At 38.0% G+C, this 21,145-nt stretch overlaps 1 protein-coding gene across 1 annotated transcript in view; it reads right to left on the reverse strand.

Moving 5' to 3' along the window:
• LOC121426144 (PDF receptor-like) overlaps positions 1 to 21,145 on the reverse strand; it is a 57,864-nt gene that overhangs the window by 19,375 nt on the left and 17,344 nt on the right. The window contains exons 2-3 of the mRNA XM_041622322.1: positions 18,020 to 18,130; positions 17,468 to 17,598 (exon numbers count right to left, since the gene is read on the reverse strand). Coding sequence (XP_041478256.1) covers positions 17,468 to 17,598; positions 18,020 to 18,130 — 242 coding nt within the window. The remainder of the gene's footprint in view (positions 1 to 17,467; positions 17,599 to 18,019; positions 18,131 to 21,145) is intronic.

Below are 21,145 nucleotides of genomic sequence, written 5' to 3' on the forward strand. Positions count from 1 at the left end.
CCCACCCCATCAACTGACCTTGAACATTGGACCCATATCAATAAACTCCTACAGGGAAGTTTTGACAACTGACAATAAATAATTTATCAAGGCATCGTTGAATTACAACCAAATATTCTTCCCTACATGTTTCTAGCAGAAATGCAATCATCTATGCACCCTGTCGAATTATAGAACCGTTTGGATTATTACTTGAACTTAAGGTTCTTCGGGAAGATTGGTACCCAGGTCAAACGACGAAAATAATTAACTCATCGAAATTTACATCAAATCTCATGATAGGGCTTAACCTACTTTTTTGCCTATAAAATACAAATAAACAGAGGACCTAATTTGTATTGAATACTCATGGGCGTTATTTCTCCTGGCGAGGCGGTATTGAAGCATTTGGGGAAGTCTATTACTTTGAAAGTCTTATAGAAAATAAGAATGCCCGTTGGAAGATATCTACATATCTGTTTTTCATGTCAACTATATAAAGGAATACAAAAGTAGGATACTTGACCCTCTAAAAAGGCACAATGTGAAAGAGAGAGAGGGGGAGACACACACACAGATATAGATCGGTCACCAATAAATATTGACAAACAGAAAGAAATCAAACGTAGAGAGAGAGAGAGAATATCATAAAAATGAATAAATAATATTAACATACATAGGATGGGAGGGAAAGGGAGAGAGGGAGAGAGAGAGAGAGATATTAAGACAGAAAATAGAAAACGATATCATTAATTCAAGAAAACAAAAACAACAAATTGATATTCCCTCAGTGTGACAAAACAAGAATCCCTCAATGTTGTTTAGTAGTTTATTTTGCTTCAATCCTATAAACCTCCGATTTTCAATTCCGATTACTGCTCTAATTCGATACAACATTCAAGTTGCTGAAATTTATTTATGGACAAGCCTTTTTTCCAATAACTTACATTCAATTCATAATTGGAGATTCTATTTGCTCGATTTCTCTCGGGAAATTAGCAAAAAATTCTCTTCAATAGAGTCAAGATAATCTTAACTATTAACAAAGCTTAATAAACAACACCAGAATAATATAAACGGAAATGCGAATGGGCGGTTTACCTGTTCAAGTTGTTTTACCTGGAGAATTTCAAAACACTCATTGGGACATGCATCGCCGTCTTAATTTAAGTGAATCTACTGCCAACTTCCGAGGGTTAGGAAGATTCACATCACAACATTTCACTTTTAAATTATCAAATGGTATCCAATCTAATTAATTTGAAGGAAGTAGATTTGTGAGGTTTATTTCTACTGGGATTCGCCTCTCATTTTATTAATTTTTCATTTTCCTTTTAATTTACCTTTTTTAAGGCTGGTACTTTTGATAATGATTTTGTTTCAAGGTACGTTTTCATTTATTATATTCAATTTTATCTTCTAGACAATTCGCCATGTAAAACGCATTCAAGTTTCCCTTTGCATTTCCGGCTACCGTCATCGTCTAATTGATTTAGGGCAAAAAATCAAAACAATAATTATTCTTTCGAACGATAAACAGTATGGATAATGACATGGAGACAAAAGTTCGTTTCATCAAGAAAACTAAAGTCATTAGAAAAAATGATAATGATGATGGCGGTCATGATGATGAAAAGTGGGGATGATAAAAAACAAACGACGATAATAATGAATTTGATGGTGACGACGGTGGTGGAGGTGTTGATGTCCATGGTGATTGTAATTACGTGAACATAAATGTTAATAAGATCAGTCTTAACGTACATTTCTTCATGACATTAATACAAAGAAATATAATAAACAGGCATGTCACGTATATGCTATACTGTATTGCATTTGATTGAATCGGCATTCACAATCAAAGATCGGCCATTGGTGACTTGGGTCTGTGTGGGTGCGTGCGTGAGTGTGTATATAATATATTATATACATATAAATATATATATATATATATATATATATGATATGTATGTGTGTGTGTGAATGCGAAGGTAGGGGGATTCAACATTCATCGTTTCATCAAACTAAGTTAAAATCGATGCGAAAACACAAAACAATAACCCAAAAGATCAATGGAAGTCTCGAACAAACATTCATATCTCCTTTCACCAAACTTGTCCAACATCTTTGCGATTTCATTTCATAACTTCCCCCGATGACAAGTGCACACGTGCCTGTCCTCTTCAAAATGATTTCGATCGTGTACATCAAAATAGATCGTTTCATAGCCAGGAGCAGGTTGCGCGGTATTTAATATCCATTTTGAAATTATCGTGATTTGTTTTGGGATCGATGCGGGGAATACGGGCAAGGACGGGAAGGGAAAACTGAATAAGGGGAAGGCACTAGGGTATAGTGGGATAGCTGAATATGGAGGTGGTATGGGGGGGGGGGATAGGGGCATTTAGGTGGAATTGGGAAGGGTGGGGACACCAAATACATAGCATTGGACGGAATGGCAAGTAAAAAGGGGTTTGGGGGGGGGTACAGGAGAGATGAGAGAATAATGATAAAAATGTGGATTCGAAAAGGGAATACAGGAAGATAGCCGGCTAGATAACTAGATAGATAGAGAGAGAGAGAAATGGAGATAGGGATAAAGAAAGAATGAGTTTGCGAGTGAATGGGAGTGTCAGTAAAAAAGAAGGAGAGGGGGGGGGGGGGGGCAGAAACGGAAGAAATGGAGAGAAGTAGAAAACAGAAGTTGCGAGGAAAACAAATCTAATAAGGATGCATTCAACATTTTCCTGTTTAGAAGATTGAACAAAGGATGAAGAAACTGCAGAACATTACGGTAGTCCCTAACAATGTATCTCTCCTCCTTTTCCAATTTCATGTCCCCTCATTTACTGGAGATATTTTTATCATAACGCGGACTTACATCTGTTTCATTATGTCATGGCAGAAAATCGCAGGAGATTGGGTTTTGTCACAAGCAATCACGAAACCATAGACACGCTGGCTCTGTCATATAGACGGATCAGTGATGCCCATTGATTCCACTCTATCCAAACATGATATCAAAATATGTATTTTCAGAGGGATCGAGTTCATATAAAACCCAGGTTTAAGTTTTCGTGAAGACACTAAAGGAGGGGCGGATCTAGGATTTTGAAAGGGGGGGGGGGCACATTTTCCGATGGAAATTTGACAAGCAAAAAAAATGGTCTTCGTTTTTTAGGATGAGGGGCACACTTGGGTCAACATTTAACATTTTTGATGATATGCTCCCTGGATCCGCCAGTGCTAAAGGTGCATGCCACCATTCCAACTCTTATAAATTTTAGACGTGTGTTGCAGGATCTATCAGGTCTATGATGCGATATCACAGGTAATCTTATTTCCATCGGATGCCCGATCAAACTATATTGTACGTCTGGAATGCTTTTTTCTTCATGTTGAAATGAAACAATTTTTCAAACAATATTATTAAATGGATACATAATTCGTGACGTATGTAGCTTTCTTATGTATGTCTTACCCAATTTTGTAAGATGTGTCCCCCTTATAAAAAACATTACAGAGCGAAAGGAGGTATGTTTTTGAAAAATTGCAACCGAATTTTTGACAAAGATTTAACAGCTCTAATTTCTGTTGAGAGCTACTAAAACGTAAAAAACCCTGGAATCTTAAATGATACTCAAGTATAATTCAAACTATTAACCCTTTACCACATAGATTTGAAATGTTTCATAAATCTGAAGAGAAGAAAAATTCATCTGGAATTTAAGTTCATGCACACATACATGTATACTCACAATAATCATTAACAGGAGATTAGGAAAATAAGATATATGGATGATTTTCGATGTCATAAAGGAGGAAACAAAGAAAAGCCTTCTTGGATGCACTTACAAGTACATATATATCTTATTAGGCATTATTGGAATATGATGAGCTGATCAAAATAAACAAAGTTCACAAATGGTTGCACCAAAACCCAAATTCCTTCAAGAGATTTCCCTTAAATTGAGCCATATAGCTAGAAAATTATGTAAAACATGGAATCCCCGGCGCACCCATCAACCGCTTTATGTAATGGTGATGGCACGATGGAAGGAAATGGGGGTGTAGGAGTTTCGTAGAATTCCGTGTGACATGACGCGAAAAAAAAGGATGCACTCCCTGTGGTGTTTCAAATGGAGAACTAACTTTGATATTATGGTATGTAGAGTATCGTTTTGCGTTCCTATACCCTCACAGCGCATATTAATTTTCACTCGAGACTAGGTTGCAGTTAAAGTATTGTAGGTAATAATTACAGTTCGCTATTGGCATGATTGGAAATAGTCCACGTATGGAAATGGGCATGAATAAAAAATAAGTTCATATAGCGGATGAAGATATATACGCCTATATAACGTTTTCATAAAAGGACACCTGATCAAAGCAAATTTTCACGAAAAAACTACCGAATTCTTCAAGTAGAACAGATAATATCTACAATATTTCTGCATCATAGTAAAAGGGCGTGAATATACACATAATCTAAATCTCATATAGCATGAAGAATGAGTAAACGGAAGTATAACTTTTACCCACACCAATTAATTGTCATAATCTACTTATTCAATCGCCAATGTGTGATTTAATGCAATTTAAATAAAGATCCTGCAATCTGATTTTTTTCTTCTAACCTCCAATTATTGTGTTTTCCAGATTTCCCCTATTTAATATCGTATTAGATGAGGAAAAACAATCTATGTATGTATTCCTCTCAAAAAGTATTTGTCGCCTTCTCATGATCAGAAGTGAATTTTGACCCGATCCATCGCGAAAATGGAGCTGCATGTTTTTTCATTGACCACCCGGGGGAAAGAGATACATCTGAATAAATTCGGTGTATGTTTTCATCTGCAAGGTGGCCATGTCTTCAGGGTGTCATCCTGCATGAATAAAGTGCTAAACTCGATGAATGAATGTGTCCATTTGCAATATTTAGCTTCAAAACATCGCCGTGAACCCGGCGGGGAGGCCAAGGGAAGACATAGAGATATGGGGAAGAGCCGCTTGCGAATTCACAACCAACTGTTTTTTAGCAGTGAGCACGGTAAGTGCCCAAAGTGATGGTTCAAATCTTGCTTATATTGTCAGACAAAATGGAGGAAACCGTTGGGTCTTATCGCCTTTTCGGAGAAAATGTCATCGTTTGGTATTTGAAAAGTAATCAAAGGGGGGGGGGGGGGGTAAACTGCACATCGTCCACGAAAGCTACTTTCTGGAAGGCACTATTCGGAGAGCGTCGTTTTTGTACAGGGAATATGTAAAGATTACTGTCCCTCCGTAAATGTACGCCTCTATTTTTGAAAAACAAATTAATACATTTTGGAAATTAAAATGTCCACACCCTGTAAATGCTGGTATTTCGCCTTTATTAGAAGGTATAGTCTATACTTTGTTGATGATTTAGTAAATGCCAGTTGTGGTAACGATCTCAAGATGACTTTTTGCAGAATCCAATATACATGTAATGACTACCCAAGTGTCTGTGTATATGAATAAAAAATATGTCCCAAAGGATTCTGAAAGAAATTGTGTAATTGCTGTGAAATAAGCAAAATAATCGCGGATTCGGGCTCTTCCGTCGGGCCATTATTCCAGCAATATAATATACACTGTCCCACGTGTGCCTATCTGTGTTGCCGATCTTCAGTGTGATTGTTGTTCAGCTTAGATTTTATGATTTCACAAAGTTCATCTTATGTAACTGTACCAGATCTAGATCTCGATCGACGATGACATAGTAAAACTTAATTTTGGTTTTACAGACTTTCTCACGAAATCAGTGTTTTTAATACTGCAACTACTGTCAAATAGCTATAAGTTCGAAAGCGAGTACCTTCCTAACGATTTAAGTGGGATCCGATGCAAGACACAAGGTCTTGCGTTGTTTTTTATTTTACAAAGCAAATGCATTTTTGCAGGCAACTCATATTTGCATAATTTGCAAAGGTCTAAGAGCCATATCGTTGGAATTGTAATGAGCACGCAATTCATGTCAAGCGTTTTAACAATCGAGCTCTCCCATCTCAACCAAACGATAGGGCAGATAACAGATCAATAGAAATTAAATATAAAAAGAAAACGAGGGTGAGGTCGTGACTGGTCGGATAATCGGGGGTTTTTGGCGAAAAACACATGTCTTAAATGGCCCCTTTCAGTTATTGATGTCGGTATCAAGCGGATATATTAACTTATCCATGTAGTATGATCTATGATTTATGGACCAACATGACGAAGATAAAAGCGACAATATGAGAAGTTGAGGTGGCGCAACGGAGCGGGGGGGGGGGGGCGCCTTCTATGACCTTAAAAAGGGTAGATGTAAAAGAACGAGGAAACGGAGGACAAACAGATAAAAGATGAGAGAAGAATATGAAAAAGTACATCAACGCTTCCCCATTATTTGAATTGGTGAAAAAAATAATACCACGTTAATGTCGTCCTGGGCCTACCCCTTCCCTCAAAATATTCTGATGGCGCCCCTACATGAGGAGAAATCGAATCAGATTGCGAACAATTGACATTTCGAAGGAATCAAATATACAGCACGATTGCTTTTGACAAATTAGCGAATACCATCCTTTGAAAGTCAGATATTTATCACCACTTTTTTGGTATGATTAATGATCATTAAACCTAGATTGAAATATCAAAGGCCATGGCCTTGAACAGAGACCTCCTCTAGCACTTTATTTCATTTATGCACCTCTTTTTCATATTTCCTTCCCTTTTTCCAAAAAGCCCTACGGTCAATTTTACATTTTCTTATGATTACGAATACGTTCCTTGTGCTTATGAGAGGCACTGCAAGCTTAGATTTTTAATAAGCCTCTCACTTTTCACATGAAATACTGTTGCCACCTCCGTAGAACTCACGATCACTGCCGAGACAATTAGCTGTATCATGACCGCACTCAGTGTAGGTGGCATTTTTCATTCAACCAGAGTGTGCGCAATTTCATCAATTTCACTTTGAAAATGCAAAAGTGCTTCTAGTCAAGCTTGGTCGCTTCGCCCCCTCACTCAGTTTGATTTGTGTTTCAAAATTGTTATGCGTCTGGCCGGACCCTCCAAGGAAACGATATGCATATAGGCATAACTCTATCATCACCATTATTCTCCTACATATATATATATATATGCCTGGAAAATAACTAAGATAAATGCAGATCGAAACCTAATCTAGAATGAATAAACACAACGATGTCGTCCTTGCTGTGACAAACGTTTCAAAAAGCTAAATTCTCCTCCTCCTATATGGTCTGTCATTCAAACACTTTGGGTGAATACCCCTAAAGTGAAAATACCCAACGTCATTCACCCACTAAAATTGCATAATTATTCAACTGTAATAATAATTGCCAAACCGCCAGGTCAGCTGGAGAAATAAATTTCGCGATAAAAAGAAGTGCATCGCTTTCCATGCATAATCATCTTGTGACACGTCTCCACAATGCACAAAATTCTAACAAGCGAAGGCTAAGAATCGATAGTCAAATCGATAATTAATAACCCCCATTCACGCCGATGCAAGCCGAGGAAGTGTAATGGCGAATGTAGTTTATACATTATTCAATTTTATATTGTAGCTTCCTATACACATGATGTAAAGCGTTCTGGCCTAACGGTTCTTACACACGCCTCGTGATCTGAAGGTCGTGCGTTCGGATAACACTGCGGCCTACCGTTCTTTGGGAAAGCATTTATCCACAATTGCCATCCTCCACTCAGGGGGCGAATTTGTATCCAGTAGGATGCGAAAGCCTATCATGCCTAGCAGTTGTGTTTTAAAACTAGGAGTGCGCCTAATTGAGTCGATCTGATTTCCCCTCATGTTTATTTACCCAATAAATTGTTATTCATTTAGTTCAGAAATGGTAATAAGTGACATATATGATAACGATGTACAAGCTAGGGGGATAACGAGTGCCTCTTCACACATTTATACATATCGCATCTGCCAACGACATAGGGTCCTCGTAATATTTACAGGTGGGAGTTTCAGAAAACAAAACCAAAATATAGACAAAAGGGGGAGGGGTGAGAGAGAGAAAGAGAGAGAGAGGGGAAGGGGGAGGTAAAGAGAGAATCAGACAGATCCTTGTTCTTGAAATTTGTAATTTATTTAGAAACTTTAAATGTCTTTGTATTTTAGTACATTTTGTAGATTGAAATGGTTTCAACAAATAAGAATAATATTTCGAATTAGGCGGAAAGAGTGAAACTTTCTCTTCTTTTTAATTGTTGAAAGTAAAAAAAGGATAAAAAAAACCAACAAAAAACAAATCAAAACACTTTACAGCTGAACTCTCATCCCCTTTCTTCATATTGCCATGATTGCGTCTTCTAAATAATGTGTCTCTTCGGTGATATCATTTTGTAATGCAGAACAAGTAATACTCGTCCCATGGAGCGAATGTCCATAGTATAGCAAACTGATTCTAATAAAATTATTGAAATTAATGGGAACCGGTTGTGGGGAAAACAAAACTAAAATATGGGTAGAGTTCTATTTTTAGAAACTCTAAGAAAGAAGTAGACAGAGACAAAATAAAAAACAATAATGGTATACGCATATTCGATGCCGTTTCCTCTAAGATTTACCGATTTCTAATTATGATAATCGAAACCACACTAATTCAATCGTTCTGAATCGAGAGGCTCGCGGCTTAACAAATCACCATTATAATGAATGTACCGGTATGCTTCCTAAATAGACAACCTTGTATTTTAGTACATATTTTTACTTTTATTAGTGTGTTCAAATTGAATACTCATTGAATGAATGAGGTGCAGTGGCCATCTCTTGACGGGACGGCCCAATATTTTGTTTTTATATAAAATGACATATTCTAACGTGAACCTCACAAATGGATCCAACTTCTTGCTGAAACTCTTGTTCAAATATTCCTCCAAAGACTCAATCTGAATAGTTTTTGGTTGATATTACAACGTTTATTCTAAGGGGATTGCTAAATTCGCCCTGCCTTCGAAATATATGATGTGTTACAACTCTTCTCCTTGTATTTTGTGGTTGTGTACAGGAGGGGTTATTTTGGGGGCATTTGCCGACCCCTCCTCCAAGCTATCCATACGTTTCTACAAATATTTGTTATGCTGTAAAGATTTACAAAAAAGAAAGCAAATTCGAATGAGTCTATCAAAATTCAATCATACAATTTCTGTAAAATTTCTAAACGCCATGTTGACAAGTTCAACATTCTTACTCCGGCCCCATCTAAGACAAGAAAGAAAAAAAAGAACACATGTATTTGATAATATTTCCCTTTGATTTGACCATGTTTTCGAACTTACAATTTGCTATCGCTACCTTTAGCTTTGATATTGGTCATCTTCAGTACAGCATAAACACATAGGCCCGTATTCTGATGTCGGTTTTAACTTAAACTCAGGTTTAAAGTTGTGGTTTAAGTATGGAGAGCCAATTGTTACATAATTCACAGAAGAGATATCATACTTAAGTTCATTTGGCTACCAAATCATTCATAATTGTCTAGGAAGTATAAATAGATGATTGTCTTCACTATCGATGAATCAGGAAAGAGCAGATTAAACATAAGAAACATACAACTGAATAAAAATTTTGATACTTTTGGCTTCCCATACTTAGACCATAACTTTAAACCTGAGTTTAAGTTGAACCCGACTTCAGAATACGGGCCATAAAGTACATGAAATAGGGTGCGCGGTAATGCAACCAAACATATGAGTCTCCTTTAATACTCTCAACTAATACTTAAATTTCAGATAGATATGTCGAAGTCATAAGCAGTAAAGCATAAAACACTCAACGGGGAAACCTCAATATATATATCCTCATAACACACACGGTGCTATCAGCCCCGGCCAACAGAGAGCCTGGCGCCATTCTGACCTTCTCACACCGGGTAGCCTTCGGCTCTGTGGACGACGAAGCGATGCTATCAGCTTTCTTCATGTTCTTTGCTGCTTGTCATTTTTGCTCTCACTCTGAGAGTTTCGGAATGCAAATAGCAGTTTAAACACCCGCATCGAGAAGAATTAAACCCTGGACGGATTCATCTTATTGTGGATTATCATGCGTGGGTTGACATGCAGATGGAGGGGGGGGGGGGGGGCCTTTATGAACCAGATAATGAGGCCAATGCATTGTACAGGCTGTATGATAACAAAAATATGAAGGAAATTTACGAGAAATAAGGACGGAGAAAGTGTAATTACAATGTAAAACCTTGATTTATTATGAGAGTTGGACACTGCACGATTTAGGGCGAAGGTGGGGGGGGGGGGGGTGAAGTAAAATAATATTTAAAAATGAGTGAGAAACACAGGGGCAGCAGGAGAATATGGGACAGCGATAGTGAGAGAACATAAGACAATATGAGATGTACGTTATAAAGAGAATGACAGGGAGAGAAAAAGAAAGAAAAAAATGAAAGGCGGAGGAGAGCGCCACATAAAAGAAAACAGGGGAACGCTTTTACAGTCTTTGAGCATTGACCCCCGAGCAACTAAATATGTTTATGAAATAAACGCTTTAAAACATCCCTTACTCTATATTATGTTTTTTCAATTCTTTGAAAACGTTCAGACTTCATACATCATGCGAGACAAAAAAAAACACACACTCGCTCTCTAAGTACCCTTTTCCGTTATAATAGCCACGTGACATTTTCGGCGTCGCAGGTGTGTTCGAAAGCATATAGATAATCTATACGGTAAGCCTCTAATGCAGAACGATATAGGAACCCATGTCCTTATACACCGAACCCTATTCGAATTGCAAGCTCAAGAGTGTAAACCAGGTGCCGATTGCGAAAGCAAAGAGGTTGGGTGCCCTGGGCTACATCAGGTATTTGTGTCTCGTGAATGGAGTGCATCTTTATTTAACTGTTTACAGTCAGTTTTGGCTTTTTATCATTAATACCAATGATTTTTTAAGGTAGAATGTATACCTATAAAACGAGAATAGGTGACTTTCTATGGTAGACAAAAAGAGGTTCCGTAAGCAAAGCACATATTTTTCAAAGGAAAACAAATACTAATAAAAATAAAAACGAATACTTTTATGCATGGCGACATTGTGGCTAACCGGTCAATAACATATGTTGGTCGGGTAGCCGTTTAAGCGCGACCTTCTCTATAATGGAACTTTCTCCTATTCTGTTAAACATTAAGGATAAACAGAGGGGGGGGGGGGATCTAAAATAAGTATGAGTGTTTTATGCATTAACATGAGAAATAAACATTACATGCCCAATAATTCTGGTATAAAATTGGAAATTCCTCTGTAACTACAAAGAAATACTAATCATTCTTTTATTAAATGGATCATTTGGCCATGTTGGTCGGAACGTTGGTAAACACGCGTCCATGCGTGCCAACTGGCGTTGGCGATTTCACAGCTGCAATGTACCACCCTTTTATATTCGTTTTCCATGTTTTCAGCTACATGAAAGTTCAAATATAAACCATTTTGCTTTATTTTTATACCCCCAAAAATAAAATAAATAAATAACTAAATAAAATGCATGAATGAATAAATAAATAGTCATCTTATGAATACATTACTGAATAAATACACAGATACAAAAATAAATCAATAAATAAATAGATAAATGAGTGAATGAATAATTGAATGAATAAATGGAAATCACGATTCAACATTGTAATTTCAGTTGAGAAACGTAATTTTTTTTTTTCATTAAAGAAAACACTTTAAGGGTGTACAATGGAATTTACTATAATGGCTACAATGGTATTGCGACAATTACAAACATTCATATCAATTCCAAAACTCTTCCAAAATTCATTGCTTCTTGAGATCACCTTGGTAATTACTTATCTATAAAGCGCTTAGAAATTACGTTACACTGTATAAAGAGCTCTGTAATTTTAAATTTGCTTTAAGCCCTATTGCAAGAGGCATAAGTACTCCCACAAAAGCCCAAAATAATATAAGTAAAAAATATAACAAATAAATAAAAAAAGGTAAATGTAACCTATGCAGCTTTTTGTGTTACAAGAAGATGTCGTCTGATACTCCAATTTTGCGTGCGTGGCACTTGATTTTCAAAAGGTGTGAGGTGGATATCTTACATACTCTTGGCAATCATAGATTTCCTTCAAGAAAATGAAGAATAAGCCCTGTAGAACTCCATTGACTTTTTCCGGATCGTGAAAATAGGTTTTGGTTTCCCCAAAACGATCAGTCATGGTTAGGGAATGGATTATTCCTTTTTAAGTATTTGCTTTCGCGCCGTCGACAAATGTAGCAAATCTGATAACCATGCTTACGATCAGGGATTGTTTGACAAAGATGTATGGTACACCCACTCGTGGTTTCTCGCGTCCACGTGCAACAGGTCGCTTCTTGGACAGTCGGATTTGTGGCATCGATCAGGTGACATCGACATGCCTTGAGTGAGGAATTATGAAAGGGTTTCATGAAAAGCCACGGATATGTATTTATTTCTTTAATTATCACTTCTAGACAGTGATTTAGTGTCAGGTCCAGGAAGATGGGAGGGGGGGGGAAGGTGATAGAGGGAGATAAATACATGTAGAAGAGATGTGGGAGGGTAATATACAGTCCCTCTTCCAGGGATAATTGTTTAATACCGAAATTTAGATCTCCGTGTTACCCTACCCAACCCCTCCTCACGATCGCTGCCCATTGATCTAATGAAGATATGAACATACAGTAGGGATAACAGTAGAGAGGTATAGAGAGTAAGATGATTTCTTGGTATTATAAACTCGTTGGAAATATAATGAATATTTGAATTCGACTGAAACATTTGAAAGTATTTTTTCATCACATTGAATTCTCTGGAAGATTTCATACGAGCATTTAAAGGTCATACATTATTTCCACATCAATCATTAATATTTGGTTTCCAAAAATATCGAGATCGAATTTTAAGGTTCCCACAGTGCACCGTTATGCTAATCAATAAGAGTTTTCACAATTCAGTGAAGCTATATTTCTAAGAGCATTATCTAATTTGCATGGCACTATTTGGTGATCCCTAACAATATCCCATGACGTTTTTCCCACATTGTATCCTAATAGTCCCGGCGTCATTCCCATTTCCATGGCATACAATCTTGGTAGATCTTACAGACCCCTTACTTCATTTGAAGCGTTTAGTTTATGTGTCAGGATTACAGAGTACGCGTGATACATGATGATGGCATAAGCGCTGTAAACCTTGATAAAGAAACAAAGTACTTTATAATGAACCAAAATGGATATTACCATCAATCATACTTTTCATTCTATACCTTCATAAACCACATTTACCCAACATGATCCGAAGGGAAATTGAAATTTATTGCATAGTACAGGCTATGTTTCCTCTCACCGTGAGATTGCTTTTGAAAAAAAATGAATTGATCGTTTTCCAGGTATCCAATAATGCAACGCGTGACCCACTTCCCCTCCCGAAGGGTCAATTTGACAGTATGCATGCTGTTCTGAGCTCTACGGGCGATGAAATAAACATGTATCTAAAAAGAATAGGTAATGGAATTGGCATATCAGGTCGCTGGGTATGATATATTGCTTTATATAGAAGCCGCTATCGGATATAACGCACATCGATGGATAAAACTTTCGGTAGTCCATGGCCCAAAAAAACTGCGCGTAAAATACTGGGAAACTTTTGAAACAACATCAGCTTATAACCAAACCAACCTTGCTTTAATTTGGAATAAGCTGTTTGAATGCCAACTGGTGTTAGCTCAAAGCAAAGTTTTAACTATATAATAAACACCCTGTTCAGACTGCGCCCCGTCACCCGGGACATCCCGCGGGTGATCCCCCGGTACCCGGGACACCCCGGGAAAATCGACAGTCTGGACGGTCTGGATGATTGTCCCCCGTCTCCTGGTTCTATCCCACAGGTCTCACGGGCCTAATTACTAGTGGTAGGCCATAGATATTCATTCGAGCCAACCCATTGCTATTTTTTTTATTTTGATATGGCTGATTGACAAAGTGTATGCATATGATTGTCCATCTAACACTGATTCTATTTTTGGTAATAACTGAACTTCCTTTTCCCTAATTGGGAAGAAATATCACCAATTTTGGACTATATTATGACTGGCGGAAGGATTAGGGCTATTTTGCTGTTTGAGTTGATGAATCTGCTCCCCCCGACGGTGTCTTCAAACACGCCAATTTATTTTTAAAATGAGCCGGTCGAGGGACCCTTTTCTGGTCAGATATGGATTGCCAGATATAAATCCTATCCACTGGTAGTAAACATTCGACCCCCGAATTTCATCCTTATTTTTTATGAATTTTTTAAAGTGCCAATTTAACACATGAGTCTATGGGGAATGAATTAGGCCTGTGAGACCTATATATATATAACCTTGACCATAGCCTAAAATTCCTTAGTGGATGAAATCCCTGCCCAACTCTTCAGTAGCAGATTGTTTCTACTAGTAGACATGTTTCAATCATCAAGAGGTCCAAAAACTGAACTTCATGGCTATACAAGGCTACATAGGGGGTACTACAGGTAACAAGTTGTTATTAGTAACTAACTCTGTGTTTGTGTACCTAGGCTAGGCTGTGTAGGCTGTATGTGCATGTGTTTGTCACTGGGACTTGCTTGCATGTTGTGTGTTTTCGTATACCGACGAGCGCTGCTGTAAATCGTGTATTGCACCCATCACGAGATAAAGCACACATTAGATAGGCCTTGCATCAATTGCGCTTGTGAAATTGGTTCATGGGGAAGGGAATGAGAAGAGAAAACTTTAGAATTTGACTGAAGAGTGGTGGATTCAAGAGGAGGGGGGGGGGGGGGGGTAGAGAAAAGCATAGTTAGTATGTGGGGGGGGGGGCTGAGAATGAGTTCTACTGCCATCTTGTTCAACTTTTACTGACTTCTAGCCAGACTAGCCCCCGATCCATTTAGAATACAAGCCATCTAACCCCCTGTCTCTTTCTCTTACAGCCTGGCTTGGGCCCTTGTCATAGGAAGATGTGAATGTATAGTATGCTTGTATGTTGATTCTCATTTCTTTTTATTGTTATCTAATTAAACTCATGTGAATCTGGTATTTATATTGTGGGCAGATCTTGAATCCAGATATGCACACTATTCATATCTACAATTTGTATTATAGGATTTGGGCCCTACATTGCATCCATTGTTGAGCTACATATAGGCATGTAGGATGTGTGTAAATCCATAGGGCACTGGACATTAGGAGTAACATTAGAAATGGTCATTACATAACACATCTGTATATTTCATGCATTTCTTTGTGATAAAGTGAGTGTACAGATGTTGAAGAAAAGCCAGGAAGGTAAATTAAAAAGAAACCTTCATGTGCCATACAATACAGGTCTCACGGGCCTAATTACTAGTGGTAGGCCATAGATATTCATTCGAGCCAACCCATTGCTATTTTTTTAATTTTGATATGGCTGATTGACAAAGTGTATGCATATGATTGTCCATCTAACACTGATTCTATTTTTGGTAATTACTGAACTTCCTTTTCCCTAATTGGGAAGAAATATCACCAATTTTGGACTATATTATGACTGGCGGAAGGATTAGGGCTATTTTGCTGTTTGAGTTGATGAATCTGCTCCCCCCGACGGTGTCTTCAAACACGCCAATTTATTTTTAAAATGAGCCGGTCGAGGGACCCTTTTCTGGTCAGATATGGATTGCCAGATATAAATCCTATCCACTGGTAGTAAACATTCGACCCCCGAATTTCATCCTTATTTTTTATGAATTTTTTAAAGTGCCAATTTAACACATGAGTCTATGGGGAATGAATTAGGCCTGTGAGACCCACAGGGTTTTCAAAAGAAGAGCGACCTTGGCCCGTAATCCGAGATCGTGCACCTGTTTTAATCATAAGTGCACATGCGCGTAATGTGGTGTCAAAAAACTGCTTCCGCTAAGGTCGATCATGATCGACAATAGTGCTCGGCTAGCTGCAAGTAATTGCATTTCCCCGTTATCATGTGCGGGCGGGCCTTACGTAACCATGCCGACGACCTAGCCCACTCATCCCCCAGTGCCAATCTCCCGGACACCGGGGGATGTGCATGTATGGACTGTCGGTCATGTCGGTCGTCAAGAGATAAGATTTCTCTCCCCCTTTCCCCCGGTGACGGGGGACAGTCTGAACGGCCTGTGTATGGGGTTCCCATAACGTCACCATGGATGACATAACAGTGGGAATCATGCCCATTACACCATAAAATACAACGATTTACCACGAGTTTTATGAACATGGCCCCGTCTTACGATACTAAGAGTTATAACTGACCTGATTACCACAACTATAGAAAACCCAGCAAAGTCAACATCTAAATTACATGTTTTGTTCATATATTCTAAATGTGCGAAATATTCATAAATTCGTTGTTTTCGGGAAAATCTAGTGTGCTTCACTTTGTTTGCAAATGACATAGTGCAAAGTTCCTGTAGACAAAGTATGACTTTAATGAATGTCCATACAGTTGAGGTTGATCGGATCCATCTTCACTCTTTGTAAAACGGGGCCCAGATCTGTTTTGGTTGTCTTCAAACATCTGCTTTGGGAACGCGACATATCCCTATACATTGAGATGGTGTTTGATTTAACAGATACGTTTTGGAAGTGTTGACTCTCTTGTGTATTATTTAGGTATTGGGTCTAAACAATGGGAGCACGTGTCAGCAACAAGATGTCGTTTCTAGATCTGAGAAAACATGTATCAGCTCGAGGGTCATGTTGTACGGGGAAACTGTTAGTATGGTAAATTTGACATTTTACTAATCGGCAAGGAACTTGAACTTCATTTGCTGCTAAACCCTGCTGCCATGTTAGTAAATGTTACAATGTGATTAGTTTTTGATGTGTGGATTATCCCATATGATTTAAGGGCTTAGGCCGCGGATTTATCCATCAAACTGTTGTGTATTATATTTGTCATCAACGTAAATGTTAAGAACACAAACATATTTTGTGCCGTTTTGAATTGATGATTTTATACAGGCACATCAAGCGTCTCTCTTTAAAACATGTTAAAATTGTTGTTAATTACCATTTCCCCTAAGTTAATTTTGAATATCAGGCGAATTTATATTTTTCCCCGATACTATTATTCCGTCAAACCCCCTTTCTCCTCAACCCTTACATCATAGAAAGGCGTTTAGCTTTGTATTACCAGGAGAATGGTTTATGAGCAAAATAACAATGGAAAATTTGTTATTTGCATTTCAGAACAATTAAAAGTTAGAAATTGTCATGTGGATTCAAGGTATCAAAGGGAACAAACGGTTAATGCTCTTTATTGATGAGCGCGACATAAAGCGCATACAAAATGCATATAATGCGCTTATAATATTTTTCGGTGGCACCACAATTATCTATTCTATCCACTGTATGAAACATGTTGGACATTTTGTGTTTATATTGCCCCTCATATTGGTCAGTACTAAATAGTATACATTACCCGTAGCTGTGCGTCTGAGATGTTGGCAAGGTACAACGTCGGGTTGGTGACGAGACTGTCGAGAAAACAATCCGAGTACTGTCCAGGCCCCGCCCACGTCCCGTTGGAGCTACACGCCCTGTAAAATGATTCTGTATAAGGTGGGGCGAGGCGGAGACAGGAAGAGGGAGGTTAATGATAATAATAAAACTATAACAAATAATTTTGTATCTTGCTATTAGATCGAACGATTTAAGTTTTTGCATATTTGGTGTTATTTACCAAGGAGATTTGAACTTTAAATGTAAAGCCTCTATTTTGATGAGGGTCTTTCTTTATCATTGCATCCCTTCGAACAAGCTTTGTCTTGATATTTTTTAAAACATGTTGGTTTTCTGCTTCCCAACGTCATAAATGTTTGAAAATAGAATGAGTTATCACCAATGCCACCACTATCATGATCATTCACTAAAACTACACTGTGTTGCTTTCTTTTCAATCACGTTTTTAATAAGCAATATTAAAAGTTACAAAATCTCTTTAATCATGATAATAAATTATAATGGCTCTTACTTGACGCATCTATCCATGGTTTATCTGGACAATCCATTTCGACCTCTTGACTAGCCGTTGTTAAGGGCCAGCATATCTCACCGTCCCAGTCGGGTAGGCATGATGGTGAACCTGATTGAAGGTGAAATAAAAAGAAAATGGATTCATGAAAGTGGGGATGGAGTGGTTGATTATCACTCGGTCTAAAATCGGTTTGACTAAAATGCCCGATTGGTTTTAAGATCCAATATTGTCTAATCCATGTAGTTCATGCACTAAACCATACATACACAGTTAAAATGTTGATAATTTAAAAATAGTTTCAAAAGAACTTTGTTTTTTAATAGTCCTGATGTTTTAAAAACCTGTTTAATATATTAAACAGATGCTTTTGAGTTAAGTTCAATAGTCTCTTTGCCACTTAGCCCATTATCCAGTTTATATAATTTCTCCAATCCGGCTGTAACCATAATTTTACACACTAATGGAATATGAAACAAAAAAAAAATGCAACCTAAACGGTATTTTCTGAGGTTGTATTGGCATGTTGACAAAATTATCCAAACAGTATTATTCGACAACTTGGATATTATGTTCTCTGAACTGAGAATTACATTTGGCTTGGTAGGATCCAGTGTTTTGTAAATTCATGCGTGAGGCTACGAACATCTTCCTAAAATTGCAACTCAGCTGAACATTGCTCTTCAATTACTCGATCACTGGCAGATTGATCCCCGGGTTCCTTTCGTCATGTTCGTCGCCCTTTTAAAACTCTGAATTCCCTGTGCTCAATTCCTAGTTCCCCCTATCCATGCACCTTTCCATCTTCTATCAAGTCGCACATTTCTCATCCTCGTGCAATAACCTTCCCCTTTTTTCAAATAAATGATGGCATGTATCTTTATTTTATCCCGTCCCCTTTCCCGTCTCTCGGCGCCGGCATTCGCAAGTCTCCCTGACCTCGCCTCATCATCCCTACCCCACCCCCGTCTCGTTTACGTTCAAGTTGATATGATGCCAATGGACACGGCCGAATCAGCGTAGGTTTTATTGTCCACTCAACCCAATAAAAATCCAATGCCAGGAGTGGACCTTAAGTACACGCAATATCTGAAGAAAAACTCTATTAGAAAAGCCAAAATGGATCCTGAAGGATGATATTCTTTCCTGGTGATGTCACCAGGCACTTTTCAATCGGACGGAACAGTCTCAATATTCTTACATTATGCCTAATCAAGCAAAAGTCGTCTCGGGTTTTGCCGGTAATTGAAACGGCACCTCGGCAGGCTAGTCCACGACCGAAGTAGGGCGTTTCTTCATCATGTATTCTTCTATATTTAAAAAAAGTACCATAGGTCTTGTTTTGAAGTCAGGAAATATTTAATTTCATCCCGCGACGCAGTCAATATTCTCTTAAAATATTATGAGATGGCGCTCCTGATATATCTACTTGGGATGCGGTGGTTCGAGGGACTTCATTGGTCCATCATCGGGAGGCGACCATCTTACTGTACAAAATTCGGAGAACGAAGGGGGGTTGCAACCCTTCCCGCTCACCGCGTAAGGTTCAATGCATCTGAGTGAAAGGAATTCTAGGGCTCACTTAGGTCCCACTATCCTGTAAAATCCCACGAAATGTTAATGTTTCCAGTCCAAGGATGTCTAACCGATCCTTAAATTTCTTTATCAACCCTGGTACTCATATTGTAGTTGAGATTAATATGAATTAATAAATGAAGTGTAACGGCGCGAACACGATCAAGCCGATAATACGCTCGGGTATTTTTTTTATGACTTCCGCCTGCCAGATTTAATGTCCTTAATAATTGTCATAGGATACATTTATGATTTATATGTCGCTGGTGCCTCTAACGTCTCACGAAGGATCAACGTCGAGTAGTAATAGGCTGTGTGATTATTTTGCTAGTACGTACATGTACATCTTCAAATTTTGCCTCTTTGCAAGTGACTCAAAGAAACATTCCAAGTTCTGGTCGGCACACTTTTAAATTTCGGTTCGATAAAGTTTTGTGTCAATGAGCGGGCGAAGAGGAATGATTTAAGCAATGTTTTTTTTACTGTAAATGGGCATTAATAGGAATTATTTCTTTTTCATTATTGGCCTCAGTCAATGTTACAGACATTCACGACCGTGCATTCACGTGCCGTGTTTCCGTACGTGTAATGCCAAATTTAATCACATCGCGGCTCTTACTCTTCTATTTTACCTTTCTACTGGCAGCGATGTAAAAATCAATGATACTCTTTCCAAAGCAATACCAATCTTATTATCAAGGTACATATTTGTCATTTTTTCTTTAAAAAATGCGAATTTGGTAGCATGAAAATAATGACACGCATTAACAGAGAAACTGGTTTTAATCTTTAAATAAAAAACAACAGCGTTATATCCGAAACATATATCCCGATTGCTTGTTGTTTCAAACATTCTAGCGATGTTTGCAAGAATGTCTACGGGTTTACATTATGGTGGGGGGAAACACTTCACAAGGTATGTTTACAATGCAATGTCACACAGCTCTGAACATGAAATAGACTACAACGTTGATTCATGTGCAATGACGGCTCCCGGGTTCTGACAAAATGTTCCAACAACTTTTTAGATCACCGGAATGTTTAAAGAGAACACTGTCAGGTTTAGCCACCATATCCTAGAGCAAAACCATTAAAAGATGAAATATGGTCACAGAGAATTCGAGACTCCCCTCCCTCCCTCCCACGGATTAGTTATGGACGCAAAGGCATGCAGCACAAACTCTTTTTGACGAAAAAATGGGGATAACACCCAAAACGGAGAAGGGAATGAATAAGGAATGATCTGGTATCATTCATCATAATTCAATATACAAGAGGTTGTAGGACAGTGATGCATGATTTATGATAATGTTTACGATATCTGAGTAACATTACTACATAGCCCGACTCACCCACACGAAGATACGTCTAATAGATAGCTTCGAAACATAGATGGATGTCAGAAGGGCTCCTCAGGGGTCATTCACCCCCTTTTTCTCGTTGAATTATATAGAACAATATATTAATTCGGATATTGATTGAATAAAAAAAATATCGACGAAATAACGTTTTATTTAAAAATAAAATGCGTTTCTAAGCCATTCGAATTTA

Source organism: Lytechinus variegatus, chromosome 13 (assembly GCF_018143015.1).
Source record: "Lytechinus variegatus isolate NC3 chromosome 13, Lvar_3.0, whole genome shotgun sequence".
Classification (NCBI taxonomy): domain Eukaryota; kingdom Metazoa; phylum Echinodermata; class Echinoidea; order Temnopleuroida; family Toxopneustidae; genus Lytechinus; species Lytechinus variegatus.